General features: G+C 35.1%; 2 protein-coding genes across 2 annotated transcripts; both read right to left on the bottom strand.

The window, feature by feature from the left end:
• Positions 1–1565: 1565 nt before the first annotated feature.
• LOC101259652 (probable galacturonosyltransferase 12) lies at positions 1566–4755 on the bottom strand. Its single transcript, XM_004244110.5, has 6 exons — positions 4279–4755; positions 3950–4005; positions 3657–3812; positions 2638–3228; positions 2162–2464; positions 1566–2077 (listed from the first exon to the last, which is right to left on the bottom strand). Exons 1-6 carry the CDS (start codon positions 4487–4489, stop codon positions 1793–1795), a joined length of 1602 nt encoding a protein of 533 aa, XP_004244158.1. The 5' UTR covers positions 4490–4755; the 3' UTR covers positions 1566–1792.
• Positions 4756–6601: 1846 nt separating this feature from the next.
• On the bottom strand, positions 6602–14977 carry LOC101259351 (autophagy-related protein 18f). The gene is made up of 8 exons (XM_004244109.5): positions 13730–14977; positions 9982–10446; positions 9476–9904; positions 9036–9272; positions 8125–8943; positions 7872–8038; positions 7053–7379; positions 6602–6844 (listed from the first exon to the last, which is right to left on the bottom strand). The coding sequence occupies exons 1-7, from the start codon at positions 13964–13966 to the stop codon at positions 7055–7057; spliced, it is 2679 nt and encodes an 892-aa protein (XP_004244157.1). The 5' UTR covers positions 13967–14977; the 3' UTR covers positions 6602–6844; positions 7053–7054.
• Positions 14978–15933: the final 956 nt, after the last annotated feature.

Below are 15933 nucleotides of genomic sequence, written 5' to 3' on the forward strand. Positions count from 1 at the left end.
CAGAGATTAAAACACATTACACAAAAAAAAAAAAAGCGACACAAATTAATTAGCAGTATAATTTTCTAAAATTAATACACATTAAAAATCATTTTAAATATAAATTATAAAGATGAAGGAAAAGTTTATAAGAGAATCTCAAAGTTTTGAATGAAGAACATTACTAGGCAGGGACTAAGAGACACCGAATTAGTTTTTAAGTATAATTTACATAAATCTCACAACGGTAAGAAGTAAGTACAATGTTTCAATTACCTAAATATAATTAGAGAAATAAAGAGGGAGCATTAATATATTTCTTTTGAAACTTCAATCCTTAATTAACATTGTTAAAGATATTGTATCTAAGTGGATTTGTATTTATCTAGAATACATTGACTCTTTTGTTAGCGTTTCTCTCATCTCGCTCGCCTATTTTCTTATGTATCTATGTTTCAAAATGTATCTGGTATATATCTAGTGTGATTCACATGTATCTGGGATACACCGACTCTCTCGCTCGCCTCCCTCCTGTCTCTCTCGCCTCTCACCCTTCACATCTCCCCCTCTCTCACTCGCCACTCTCCCTATTTATTTGTATTTGAGAGTATATCTTATAGCAAAAATATATAAATCTAGGTGTATCTCTGATTTGAAATTTAATACTCCCTCTATTCATTTATACTTGTCTACTGTACTAAAAATAGTTATCCAAGAATATTTGTCCAGTTTGAAAAGTCAAGATATAATTTACTCTTTTGAGTCTGTTTTATCATTGCTATTAAATATATTCAATATCTAATATATTTTCCAAAGTATTAAATTTAATATATTCAAAGAGTAATATAGTATATCATTCTTATTATTTATTTATTTATCAATTTTATGTCAAATCAATATGCACAATTAATATCGAACAAAGAGAGTAAGAAATTGTTAATAATTAACGAGACTATTTGTAATTATTTAAAATTATAAGGAGAACTAAAAATATGAAAATTGAAAGAAGTACAAGAAAGTGACACTAGAATTCAACAACTTGACTTAATGCATTATAACAAAATTAGTGAAACATCAATTGTTTATCGTAACTACTGTTCTCATGACGATTGTGCTCGTGTTAGACGCACAATGTCCAAGATGTTGCAGATGGTGCAAATATTATGTTACTACAAGTGGTACGATCATTATGTGCATTGGTTGTGGCAAGAAATTCAATCCAAGATCGAATTTATCGTCCTCAGGTTATAAACTTGGTGTCAAATCTTACTTGCATCGCAAGAAACAAGATCATCAAAGGGTTCGTTCATGCTTTTGAACGAGAAACAGAGTCAGAGGATTCAAAACGAGTGTTATTTTAGTTGATAGTTCCATTTTTTCGATGTATATATGAAATTTTGATATAACGATTGTTGATTAAGAACTATGTTTTAATTACCTATAAATAATTAGAGGAATGATTTTACTGATTAGAACTAGGGAGCATTAACATATGTACTAAGTAGGTTGTAGTTTATTTGAGTTTTTGATTTCACATATTTATCGAATAAATGTTGCATGACATACCTGGAAATCACGCGTAAAACTTGAAAATATAGCGTCTTTTTATGCTATCTGTATAAGTATTTTTGGTTGAAAGAATGGATAATACTGTGTAGAATCTAAACTGCAAAACAAAATACATCAGAGAACAAGAAATTCAAGTAATCGCGAAGAGTTCCAGTGTGTTAAGATCAGATCTATTGCCATTTCTCATCAGGAATTGGAGGCCTTCCCATTCGCGTTAACTCTCCTCTAACTTCGTCCTCTCATTTCAAGACGCTCTAATATGACAACTTTTGATAAGTTTATCAGAGAAGTTAACGTATTTAGTCCATAATGGTCGAAGTTGTGGGAATGCTATATCGAGCCAAGGTTTAGCTCGACCATTGAAGTGAATCACGCCCGCACTTTGAGCTTCTGCTAAGGTTGTATTGTCTTGATACCCGAGTCCTAGCATGTGCCAGAAGGGATCAATGGTGTGTACGTGTCCATGAAATGCGATTAGACCAGGAGGTAATGTACCTAGCTGCCACAAACTTAGGTCTGATTTCAAGTTCTGGATAAAAAGTTGTATCAGATAACGAATTTGGTATATTTTTGAACTTACAGAGTTTTTTATTTTATGTTAGTTGTAGTTTACCTGTTGGAGCCAGTAGTAGTATGTGTGACTTATATTTGTTTTCCTCCATTCTTCTAGATCGAAAATGTTCATGCCATAGGCCCACGCGCATTCACTTGGATCGAAGTGTTCTGCTATCAATGGATGAGAAAAGTTTAAATAGCTTTTGAATCGCTTTGACATGACATACTTGTCCTCTCCCGTGCACGTCTCAACTGCCCCGTTCACCTTTCCATTCATGTCGATGTCCCATAGAGGTGAAAGATCCGTTTGAACAACAATGTCATCGTCCAGGAATACTATCTTATCTAGGCTGGGAAATAGCTGGAAAGAAATTCTTACATCTCAGTATAATCGAACACTATATGGATGTCACGTGCATTTATACAACAACAATTACTACGTCTCAGTCTAAAACAAGTTGGGATCAGATATATGGTTGGGATCGGATATATGGATGTTACATGTTTGTGTATGTTGTAGAGTTCAGGGCTTACCTCGGGCAAATGTATCCTTATGTGATTCATCAGTGAGTTATATTTGGGACTGAGGGCTTGTAATTTTGCTGCAATGATTTTAGGTTTCTCAGTTTTGTTTGCTACAATTGCTGATGACCCTCCTCTGAACTGTGACCTGGCTTGTTGGTCTTTCTCCATAGCTTCCATAACCGGGACTCTCCCCTTCGTGAACCAATCGAAATGATGCAACCCTTTCACCTCAATGACAGCAGGTGTTAAAGGATGCAACGAAAACCAAGCTTGCATAGGTGCGTATGTTTTCCTGTCTGTGATAATGTGAAGGACTATCTTTTCAGGCCGGATGAAATTTTGCACGAGTGATGATGCAACGACAGAAGCAGCAAGAATATTGTCAGAGGCAAGGACGAAATGGAAGTATGAGTTATCAACAAGAGCGGGGACAAGCTCAGGCGATGGTAACTGGAGACGGGCATTGGAATTGGTGGAATGCTCATGTGCTAGCTTGAGAGCAAGGCAGTGCAGCTGTTTCGGGATGCTACTAGATGCCACATGACGATACAAATATTCTTGGATTTTGGCAGTTCTAGTCCTCTCTTCTAGCTGAGTGACCTGCAAAAAGAATAGACAAAAATCAGGCCTTGAGCTGAACACAGGGAACATTATGAGGAACTGTTTAAACTAAGATTTCTTGTAGGTTTTCAAAGGCCTGTTTACGGAGGTTTACGTGATCCCAACAGCTTTTACCCAAATTCTCTATATGTATATTTAGTAGATTACCAATAAACCATTAATATTTGACTCTGACAACAGTTAGTACTGTGTTATTAACAGAGGTCGTTGTAGGAACTCATAAACCTAAAATCCTGGATCCGCGTCTGGCCTGGAGTACCTAAATATGGATATCTTATTGCCTTTTTTTTCACTACTAGTTCTTTGTCAACAGAAGTTTGTTGCCTATGACATAATGTGCCACTTTAAATTATACTACATATATATTCCTATATATGATGTAGAAAGCATGATAAGAGTAAATATACCATAGCTTTAAGCTTGACAGCAAAGGTTTTCGCGTCTGGTCTTCCATCCTTCATTTCTGCAACAAACTCTTCTAATGTTTGAGGAGATTCAGGCCTTGTTTGTGTATCAGTTTGGTCTGAAGGTTCCTCCAATACTCGATATATCACCTCGGGAACCTAACAAATGCAGAATAATATATGAAACAAGACTATACAATTCCAATATTCGATACTAAAACAAGCACATCATTAAGGAAATATCGAATATCACAGTAGTATGCACAAGGGAAAAGATACAAGGCTCAGAAGCGTACAGTTGATTCAAGACGTTTCCCCAAAATCCTTGGTCCAATTTTTTTTCCCAAGCAACCTGAATCCAAATTGCAGAAAAAATTTCGGCCTTTCTGTTCATTAAAGTTAACAAAGGGAGGAGCAATATTGAGCAGCATTGTTCTGATCATCATTTAACTCTCTAAACTTACTATGTGTTTGCTATTTCTTTCCATTGTAACACATACATTCCACGCGATGAACTTAGCATTACTTCTACTATATGTTTGTAAGAGATAGTACTAAGTAGAATACGAACTTAACATAACATGTTCCAAATTCTGTATACAGAACTAGAGAGACAGAGAAGTACCTAAGGTCGAACATTTTCGTTCTCCATCAATAGTATCTATAGCTGTTAACACGAAGACAAACCGGAGCAAGAATGTAAGGAACAGAAGGCAGTAGAACACCATACGATAAGATAATCTTTTGGAGCCAACTTTAACTTTAATGAACTCCTTGAAACCTTTAGCAGGCAGAACAGTAACATGCCTTAAACTTGGTGATATGTGAAGCTGCATTGCTTTTAACACTCAATAACAAAGTCAAAAAATTGATCAATCTGCCCAAAAATAGGCAGAAAGAAAAGTTCTTGAAATTTGGCTATTAACAAAAATATTGGTACTTTTGGCCTAATGATTAATTAGGCAAACAATAACTGAGAGAATAAGAATGCAGAATAACCCTGTTGAGATATGATGTAAAAGGAAGTACTAGGAGGGGTGGGGGTGAGTGTTGTTTTCAATCACCTAACCTTGCTTAGCATGAAGGTTACATAACAAGTCTTGCAGCCTTTCTTTTTTTACCAAAGCTTATATTGATTTTTCTTAGTGAAGAAAACTCAAGAATTTTAGTTGTTTGAAGGAAAGAGACATAACACTGCCTTTTACTAATAGTAAACTTGCGAGCGAGCTACAAGCACCTACTCATATCGATATGAGACCATTAGCAAGAATCAAACTTGTATCTATAGTATGTAAAGTTCTTTTCAAGAGTTGATTTCGTAGATAGTCACTCAATTTATTGTCGCACCAAAGTTCTCAAATATCACAAAAATCGCGAAACTATTTTTTGTTATGAACGTTGCCTAAGAATCACAATAAGTCATCCAACTTTGTCTAAGTACCATACAAAATGCATCTTTTATTTCTTCATAATGACTTGTTATATTACTCATACAAACTTAAGTGACTTTCTAGTTACAAAATTTAATTTCATAACTTTAGTAATATGTAATTTCAGCAGTTGAATGACCATTTACGATATTACTAGACTGTATGAATTGTATAAGTTTGATCTTAAAAGAATGAGGAAAAAAAGTTATAATAAATGAGGCTATAGTATTATTTTATATTTTGGAATTAAAAGAAGAGAAGAGTTTGGTGTTGCTTCACTTTGCCTCCACATATAAGTTGTTAAAGAATAGAAGCTTATTTTTCACAATGTGAAAGTTTAGGCACATTTGATTTGAACAGAGTTTCTAAATTGGAAAATGACACACTGTCTTTCTTCTTTTTGTTTTTCTTATTGTGACTAAATTCTAAATACTGGTGGGGACAGCCTTAGTAGTAGTTGGTTTGTTGGTGCTAAACTTAATTTGGAAAACATTAGACTATTTTAATAATATTATTTTGTTAGTTAATTAATTTGATTATACTTAGAACAACAATAAAGTTATACTCGTATGACCTCTAGATCACGAGTTAAGCATGTCTACGTTATACTCTTTGGATTGTGATTCTTCCTCAGAATATTTGAAAAGTTATATGAACGATGTATTTATTTAAAGACGAAATAAAATTTGGCTTGTACTAAAAGGTAAATCAACTTGAGATTTATTATTAGTTCAATTCTTTTCAAACTATAACAAAAAACAGTTTCACCACCAAAAGGATTAATAAATTCTATCATCCTTAGTTCTTTGAGACATATTTAACTAATTTTTAATAGTTTTAAAAGAAAGAACTCTTTTTTTTTCTTAATTAATGTATTTTAACGACTTTGAAAATTGAAATATTATTATAAAACCAAAAGGAATTATCAATCCATTTTCTTTTTTAGAGGTTTAGTCAATTCATCAATCATTTGGTCTGGACCTTTAATTTAAGATCACTCTTTTTTTGTGAATTGATTTGTAGCAACAAAATTCAACGTAATTTCACATGTGAGATTTGGAGAGGATAGTGTACTTAGTCTTACCCTTATGTTGTGAAAGTAACGAGAATGTTATCAATAGACCTCTGACTCAATTAAAGAATTGTGGAAAAAACAAGTGTGAAGCAATAGTAAATTTTCAATCCTCTAGACTCAATAATAAGTGATTTTATGATCAGAATAATAAATCTTGTTTTAAAAACATCAAGCACTTGATAGTAGTAGTATTTCAGGCTCTTGAAGTGATGAAACAAACAGTACATATTCGTGAAACTCAATCTCATTTAGAAAGTCTGATCTCTTTCTTTAACAAAAAAAGTTTCTAGTTTAGATACTCATTCATTCTAAACCAAAACGACGAACCTACACAGCTCGCGATGAGGTAGAGTTGCAATGCAGCACACAACCTGTCCAACAGTGTATATAACTTAGATCCATCTCGAGAAAATATATATACATTGTAAACAATGGACTGAAGATACGGTGAAGATATAGTAAAATAAAAGCAACAAGTTGCAAGATCCAGGCAATTATTTACACATTACAGCTAATTTATTGGATAAGTTTCATATCTAAATATCTACAATACAAAGTTAAAGCATCCACATTTTGTTCATTGGGTCAATCAAGGAGCCTAAAACCTCTTTCTTCTCTACATTTTCCACCCCCCACAATATCAACACTTACAGAAACCTTCCGCGTAATAAACGAATAACGAACACCTGAGAAAATAAGAAGACAACGAATTAATCAACTGGCAAGAAGATGTAAAAAGATTAAAAATGACTAATAAAATGAGACAAACAAGGTGTAATTTGAACTCGGGTTCTGGCGATCTCTTTCTCTCTTAAATACAAGAAAGGGAGGGTGCTAGGACTTGAAAATGCCAGCAGGAAGTAGTGAAAACAAGTAAAAAGCAAAATCGGTTACCTTTAATCAACACCGTCGACTTCATCTTCGAAATGATCCTCCAATGCTGCGCCATCTAGGTTATTATTTACAAACTTCATGTTATTTACAAAATCTAGCTCGGCATCCGCTTTAGGGCTCTCACTACTATTTACAAAGCCATTAGCAGTTTGACTTGTCATTGGAAGACCATCCAACCCATTAACTTCTCGGCCGCAGTGAACTTTACTCCTGGGACCAGTCATGGAATGATGCAATTCATCAACACCATTAGCCATAAGATTGCAGTAATTGGAGACCTCCAGCCTAGGAAGTGACTGTTGGCTATTGTCACTGTTAACAGATACCCTATAACAAACATTTAACTTCAGAAACAGAAACCATATTCCAATTTCCAACAAGTATAGGCAAAACATTACAAAATGCAGCAGTAAACAACTAATGGCTAACCAACGAAACAGTCATTGCCATGCCAGAAGGTTATGCATGTTCCAAATCCCCTGATCAGTATTTGCTATTATTACTCTCCTGCTATCGTATTCTTCAATTTTAGTATCAACTTACTGTTGTTTTCATTGCTTCAATTTGCACTATGTTCCCCTAGCACTTCCTTTTGTTGTTGTTACTGCTAACATTTCCATATTCCTATTTTCAAACTACTTTGAGAGCCGAGGGTCTATTGACCCTCAAGAACATCCTCTTATCTCCACAAGGTAGGGGTAAGGTTTGCATACATTCTACCTCCCCAGGCCCTGGTTATGTTGTTGCAAACAAACCAAACTGTTGGGCAACTTTCTATAACAAGGGCAACTCATTCACCAAAAAAAAAAGATTGATTACCTCCCTGGTTGGGTCTTGGAAGCTTGAATGAAATCAAAAACTGGGACTAAATCTTTTGATCTCGCCTCGACTAAATGAGTTGGAACTTCTTCTATCTCAGTCTCTCCTCCAAAAGCATAAATATCGCCTATCTTAACCTCATCTGCAACAAATGATTGAAAATAGATCTGCAGCACAACAAAAGCACAAAGTAGATATCAACCATTACGCGAAGCATGAGATTTACTGAAAAATTGTGATACCACACAAATACCTCTGGTTTTGCCCACAGTGAAATCTGACGTTTATGCATTTCAAGCTCCACTTCGGATATATACATATGATGTCTTTCATCAGAACTTCTCTTTTCTTCTGTGGTTGTATTGCTAATCTTGGAATAGAGACCATTTTCTACCTTCATTCGTTCAGGAAATATTTTACTGTTATCAGAATCTCCAAATTCACCATATATATCCATATTACCACCTCGTTCTTTGCGATTCTGTTTCTGGCAAATATTCCACTTCTGTATTGCATCTACGACTAATCTTGTATCAACTTCAACGCCTGACTCATATGTTGTGGCCACCACAGGAGTGGTGGTTGTAAGAGAATCTAGGCCAGAACACATCCGTAAAGAATATTGTATCACGCAGCCAGGGGAAGAAAAAACCAGCAGGTGATAATTTAATTTTAGAAAGGCTGGATCTGTATATTGGTTATGGTTTTTGTTGTAGTATTGAAAAGCTGAAGCAATGGACCCAGATAGAGAGCTCACGTTTCCAGTAGCAGCAGCAGCAGCACCACTTAGAGTATTTTTCCAACCATTACCTCCACTCCTTATCCGGCCAACAGCAGAAAGTGTCACAGGTGAACCAGATCCACCAATGCTTTGCTGAGAAATTACAGCCCTCTGAACTGCAAGCGTTGCTATCACCCCAGAGCTATTAGGGCAAGCACTACGACGTGCATCAGATGTGTGAAAATCAACTGATCCACCTGAAGGAGATACCGCAAAAAGATGGCTAGTTCCTCTGGAAGAACTTATCATAATCCACCGGCTATCATTACTAAAACTTATGTCTTGTATGACCTGAGATGTTTAAAAAGGAAATTAAAGTTGACTTCAATCCTCAAAAAGCAACAAGCTCGAGAAAAAAGGGAAAGCAACATAAGCATACTTACCGCGTTAGTCAGTCCACGCTGCAGCCTATACAGATGGACATAAGAAGATCCAGGATCAGTAGCACAAGTACTTTCAGATAGTCCAGGCATTATCCGAAATACATTGATGTTATGACCTTGAACTGAAGCAGTCACCAGAAGAGTAGTGCTAGGGTCAAAGCACAAAGCTGCAATAGGACTTTTATGTGCCCTAAACTGAGCAATAAGAGTTTTGCTGACAATGTCCCTGACTATGACCTACAGATGCAAAAGATCAGACAAGTTAGATTAGAGTCCAATGCTGGTCAAAGCCAGTATTATATATCTAATACAATACAAAGGGCAAATTATGGGCATATATAGATGTCCACAGAACAGTAGACACGGCATGAGAGCCTTAAAATGGCCACGAAAATTTAAACCAACATCTTTGAAAGAAAGTTGACGAGAGTAACTCATACCATTCCAACACTGTCTACGTCTTGAAAATGACCATTAGGAGCTCCTGATAACTTTACACAAACATTCCCAGGCTGAGAACAATTACCATCTGGCCGCAACTCAGAATAGTACCTCGACAGCTTCTTGTACCCCATGTCCCCTAAAGTCACAATACCAGCAGCAATTTGCCTGCTTGATTCCTTTGCATAATGAGCGACAAGGCTGCCATTTGGCGCTGGACTTGGGAAACTAGCAGAAGGAGTAAGGTGCTGTGGATTAACTCGACCAGAATTCGAAACTGAAACTGGACTTCCACTATAGGCTATCCACCTGGGACCTACTGCAAGAGGTCCCACACCAATGTTTCCAGACACAGGAAACCCCGTGACAACAGGATTAGTGACAATAGTATATTCCCTCTCTAATGTTGCAGCATCAAAACAGTGTATCTGTAAATAAAAGCAACTTAACTCTTATGTCCATCCAGTTAAACCCGAGTACAACTTTGTAATATCATGTTACATACCTGAGCTGCTTGTAAGATCGCAATCACTCGGGAGCTGCACCTCACCAAGTGAACAACTGTTCTGAATCTCAATTGATGCACGTAAGAGTGAGATCTCATGGAATAAAACCAAACAACAGTTGGCACAAATGTGGTTCTTGCTTGGTTATTATAATGTCGGAACGTTCCATTACAAGGAGTTTCTGTTCTCTCCCCACTGCTACTACCACCAGAAAAAGATACATCAGCACAAAGTATCAACATTGGGCGATTAACAGAAAATTTGTCATCACAATTCTTCGATGCTATTAGTTTTGGTAACACTTGAACGAAAGAAACAGGGCCGTCATGCCGGGAAACCAAGTTGTACACATTATCACCATCTTCAACATCCCAAACCTGGAAGCCATAACGACACCCCAGGAGCAAAATTTGTCTAGTTGTGCCTCCCTCACATTCCAACTTGTCAAACCCAGCCCAGAGAACCTGTGTGTTGTAGAAGAGGAATATGAGATACACTACCTTTCCCCTTGAAAGGGCATCAAAGTGTTGACCTCATTCACATAGCAATGTAATGAACATCATCTCTAAGCACTAGCAATATAAATATTTTAAATAACCCATAAATCTATGGATCTAAAATTTTAATATCCAACAACCTATTTCATACGTATTTTAGGTGGGTATTATGCATTAGGCTCCTTAAGACAATTGCTTTAGAACTCTCATGGCATCTTAGCCATATCTTTGAAACCAGACTCCACAGTTAAAATTGCGGAAAAAAAGAATCACAATTATTGTTAATTCCTCAACTTATCAATGCATAAAGTTAATCTACACTGGATACAACAGCACTAATATTCTCCGAGGTAATCACCAGCTAGGATATCCCCAAGGGCCCCCTGATTTTAATTAAATTTCCTTGAGCTAAGGTTACTCTTGCTGCTATCTACCGAAGTTCCATAAGAAGATTCCACATTGTAAAAGCCACTACTGGTCCTTTCCGGAGCATCAAGGCTGTATGTTATAGACCAAAAAAGGAGAGTCCAGCCCAAAAGACTAGTCCGATAGGTGGGAGATCTCATTTAGCCTATAAACTCATTTTGTCCAACCCAGATATCACTGCTGGTACCCCTCTCGGAACCAGATCGCCACTCCGAGTCGTGGCCACATGCATGGATCGATCGGCTCTGATACCAAAAACAGAAGAGCTCAACCCAAAAGACTAGCTGATTGGTGGGAGAGCCATTTAGCCTCTAAATTCATTAACATTTCTATTTTTATCAGATGAGGGACAACTGGCACATAACACTCTACCTTCCCATCGGGAATCGGACCCAAAAACTTTTCCAACAGAACCATCAAATACTCAATTTCCAACCCCTGTAACTGGTTTCTAAAGTTTGGCATCAGCGTCAAAGAACCTTTATACAATTTATATTATTGCCCACAAATACCTCTTCCTATTTTTCTTTTTGTTCTACGCACAAAAGGATCTTGGTTATTTGAATTGAGTGGTGAGAAGGTAAACATTTCTCGGGATGGAAATTCACAAGCTACAAGCACCAAAACACAAGTTCCCTAGGTTGTAATGCATTTGATTACATAGTCACATGTTACTTAAAAAGCAAATTACATGATCACAGGCAACTTGCTTTATCCTTGTCGGAAACTTCTTTAAGGTCGGTCAAACTTTGACTACCTTTATTTGACCCCTTATGCAACCCCCACACTCAAACCCACCCAAATTACAAGGACATGGCAACATGATTTTGTGCCATCCATCTTCAGACTCCCATCCTCATTTATATGATTAGTACTTGTATTTGCAGTAATAAAGCTCAAGTGAAATGTGATATGCGTTTTAAATTCCTTTTTTTTATCAGGAAAAGGACAGTGAAGAAAATGCATTTTAAATTCCTAACTGCAACACAGGTATGCAACATATGGGATAATTCGAGGAATCTGGATATATGACAACAATGAAAAAACAATATGATTCGAGGAATCTGGATATACGACAACAACGAAAAAACAATAAGATTCGAGCAATCTAGATATACGACAACAACGAAAAAACAATAAGATTCGAACAATCTGGATAAACGACAAAGACAAAAGGAAAGCATGATTTGAGAAATCTAGATAAACGACAACAACGAAAAGAAAATATGATTCAATGAATCTGGTATACGACAACGACGAAAAAAAAATATGATTCGAGGAATCTAGCTAGATACGACAACGACTAAAAAAACAATATGATTTGAGGAATCTGGATATACGACAACAACGGAAAAAAAAAACAAAAAGGAAGAGGTCCAATTATGCATAAGGATCATTCATTCAGGAACAACAACCAGACAAGACACAGGTGGGATCTTAGACAAACACAACAAAACCGAAGTCAGAATTCCATAAATAAAGTAAAAAAAGTTAGCAACCTACACAAGCTGTACGAAAGAACCAAACACCACATTAAATAAAAAGATTGCTTGAAAGCCGGAAACACTACAAGAATAAAACCTCTGATAGCATTAACATGCTTTTCAAAACGAGATAAGAAGAAGGACAAACTTATTTGTGTGTCCCAACGGCCAACTCCTATGGACCTATGATATTAAATTGAAGAAAGGTTATTTTGAAATTACTCATATTCCCTGATCACAAATGCATCCAGAAAATTGTATTTCTAGTTCAATAAGCATGCATGCTCAAACAGCCCTCCCACAAAGACCCTAATGCTACACATAGACCAGTTAGGATATGTATGTATATCTTTTCTTTTCTACGAAGGAAAGAGGCCACCAAATATGCATATATACACCATATACAGCATTCAAGTTGATCTCATTTCCCCTGCTGATCCATACAATGATATAATCATGGTGCAGTGCTAATTATATTTGCACTCAAGGTTGTGGACTAGTGGTCAATGAAGTGGGTTGAGAACCAGGAAGCCAACATAGGTTTAAGAAAACAAAAAATAACTAGGTGATTTCTTCTCATTACTAGACTTCTAACCTAGGTGGATAGAGTTACCTAGTACTTATTGATGATGGGAGGTGACAATTACCCGTGGAATTAATCGAGGAGCAAGCAAGCTGGACACCACCGTTTTCAAGAAAAGAAAAAATTGTATTGGTCATAGGAGAAAGAATCAGTCATGAAAAAACAAGAAAGTACATAGCAGATCAGTGAATATGGACTTTCAGATTTCATTCCCCTACTGATCCATATAAGGATATAATCATGATACATCTCTAACTATATTCCCTTTGTTGTGGCAAAAAGAAAAAATGCACATGATATGAACCCAAGAAACTTAGCCCACATAAGTTCTAGTTGGAGCTAATACCAACATACCTTATGTAATCCCACAAGTGGGATCTAGGGAGGGTAGAGTATACGCAGACTTTACCCCTACTTTTTTAAGATTGTTGTTCAACTTGGAGCTAAATTTTGTGAGAAGAAAACTAACCTAAAAAGAGTAGGAAGACACCATACCAGGTATATACTGGATCTAGTTATCCTCAGCAGTTACTTACATAGGTTAAAAGTAGCATAACATTCAAAGCATTAAGGATTTGAACTCAAAACTGCATATACCAACTGTATTTCGATTTATGACATTCAACTATAAATACACAAGTAGCAAACCTATCTTAACAAGTATAAAGCTTCAATCTTTCTCTAGAAAAAAAGTTATAAACCCTGATATCTAACACCAACAAACTACATAAAGGCATAAAGAACATCAAAACAGCACCTGATCATGGGTTGACTCGTTATCCCTCTCCGCAATAGCCGAAGCAGCTGATTTAACTGTGGAAGCAACAGTCGAAGCACCAGATGACACAATCTTAGATAAAGCTCGAAATGAAGACGGAAAAACACCATTTTTGCTCCTTCCTAACGCAACATTCCCGCCTTCAAGAGGTGGTTTCTGCTCATCATTCCTCATTTTCTGATTCTTAAAACTCCTATTCTCTACTCTTCTGATCATAACCTTAGCTTTATCCAGCCCTATATATATCACCGTTCTTGATAACCCCTAGGTAGTAGAAAACGTTATATCTCACACCTGTCCATACCTTTTAATTCCAACATCGCAAAAATCCAAAACCCAACGCTGCATAAAACACACCGCTTCTTCTCCTTCCAAATCACAACAGAATAGCAAAACAGTAATTGAACCCCAAATCTGTCTTCTTCCAAAACTTCAAACTATCAACACAACTACCAAACCCCACAAGTAAAAATCCAAACTTTAACTTCAAAACACAACAAATTTATCAAAAACCTCTTTTGTTGCAATCCTGTACATCAAATTCATCAATCAAATAAACTTTATTTTTTGTTTATTTTTTACAAAGCGTATAAAGAATTCACAAAGAATATGTACAAATCTAGATCAAATGATTCTCAAAAAATTGAATCGTAAAGGGTTTTCAATACTTCAACAGAAAGAGAAATAGATTCCCAAATTAATTTTTTCTAAAAAATTAAAAACAAATTAAGCTAATAACCATAGTAATTTTTTCTGGAGAATGAAGAAATGATTTTTGAAGGATCGGATAATGAACAAAGATGATTGAAGAAATTATAAAGCCTTTACGTCTCTCTTTCTCTCTCTAAAATTATATATGTATATATTATATATATTTTTTATTTTATATTTACTAATAAATGCTATTTATTTATTTTAATTATCTTTCCTTTTTTATTTGTTGTTCAACAGAAGGAACCTCCCTTCACGTTTCGTCCGTCGGTCTTTTCACCGCCGGTGGCCGCTGTAAACAGTTAAAAGTTAAACTCCGTTTAGAAAAAAGATAACGGAGACGGTGACTTGGGGAGAACGTAAATTTGCAGAAAGTCCTTCCATTTTCCTTTCGTTCGACTATACTTATCTATTCATTTATGAAATATGACGAAAGAACAGATTATAAAATCTATCATATTAATTTTATTCGATAGATCGATAAGAGATTTTTTTTCATTTGATTGAATTTGTAATACTTTAATTTCTATATTGAAACTCTTGACTAAACAGAATCGCGCATTGCAAGACTCATTAAAATAGACATAATATATATATTGGACTCTAAACTTGCTTTCAAATTTTAACTTTGACCTTCAACTGATATGTAAAACATGTGTGTCCATTTGTTCAACTTTATACAAGTTTAGGTGTCTATTTATGTATACCCAAAATTAAAAAGCATATATATAATTCAAAGCTAAATTAAAAGATATATTTAAATATTTTGCCATAAAAATATGACGCTCTCGATAAAATTTTCTACTGGCCCGAGTTTTCATTTCATTTAGTTGCCACAAGTTTGAAAGATATGTTTCTCTACGCAATTATTAATTTCCCTTCTTTCAATTTTTTGTTCTATTTAATTATTTAAAAAATAAAAGAAAAAGAATCTTTTTATAACTTTTTAATTCATTCTATTCACGTATATATTTAGATTGTGAGGTTAGAAAATATATTTTACATATTTTTAATTTAAAATTATGAATTTAAATTGTTTAGATTGTGTGGTTATAAAATATACTTTAATATATTTTACGTAATTTTGGTTTAAGATTATAAATTTAAATTCTTTTATTTATTTATCAAAATTACATATTAAATCAAAATATATTAAAATAAAGAGATTAATTAACCTTGGAGAGCATATTCCATTGTAATATTCATGATATTAATAGAATTGGAAAATGATTTAGAAAATTGGTAGTTAATATTTAAAAATAATCTTTTAACACAGTGGACTGATAAAAATGATTTTATTTTTAAATTAATATATTACAATAACATAGTAATAAAACAAGAAAGGTATAAATTTACTAGCACCATCAATTAAATATCCTACCATTCTTAAGGAAAGTGATTGTCTTGAAGAAGAAAAAATATCTTACATCCTTGAAGGAAGCATTTTTACCCCAAAGTTATCCAAATTAATT

The sequence above is a fragment of the Solanum lycopersicum genome, chromosome 7, assembly GCF_036512215.1.
Source record: "Solanum lycopersicum chromosome 7, SLM_r2.1".
Lineage (NCBI taxonomy): Eukaryota > Viridiplantae > Streptophyta > Magnoliopsida > Solanales > Solanaceae > Solanum > Solanum lycopersicum.

Excerpts from the sequence above, each read along its gene's own strand:
- LOC101259652 (XM_004244110.5), bottom strand. The coding sequence starts at position 4,489 with ATGCAGCTTCACATATCACCAAGTTTAAGGCATGTTACTGTTCTGCCT. Across the intron at positions 2,465-2,637 it reads TAAGGATACATTTGCCCGAG|CTATTTCCCAGCCTAGATAA; the intron begins GTAAGCCCTGAA and ends ATTTCTTTCCAG. Across the intron at positions 2,078-2,161 it reads ACTACTACTGGCTCCAACAG|AACTTGAAATCAGACCTAAG; the intron begins GTAAACTACAAC and ends CTTTTTATCCAG.
- LOC101259351 (XM_004244109.5), bottom strand. The coding sequence starts at position 13,966 with ATGATCAGAAGAGTAGAGAATAGGAGTTTTAAGAATCAGAAAATGAGG. Across the intron at positions 10,447-13,729 it reads ACGAGTCAACCCATGATCAG|GTTCTCTGGGCTGGGTTTGA; the intron begins GTGCTGTTTTGA and ends TACAACACACAG. Across the intron at positions 9,273-9,475 it reads ACGTAGACAGTGTTGGAATG|GTCATAGTCAGGGACATTGT; the intron begins GTATGAGTTACT and ends TTGCATCTGTAG.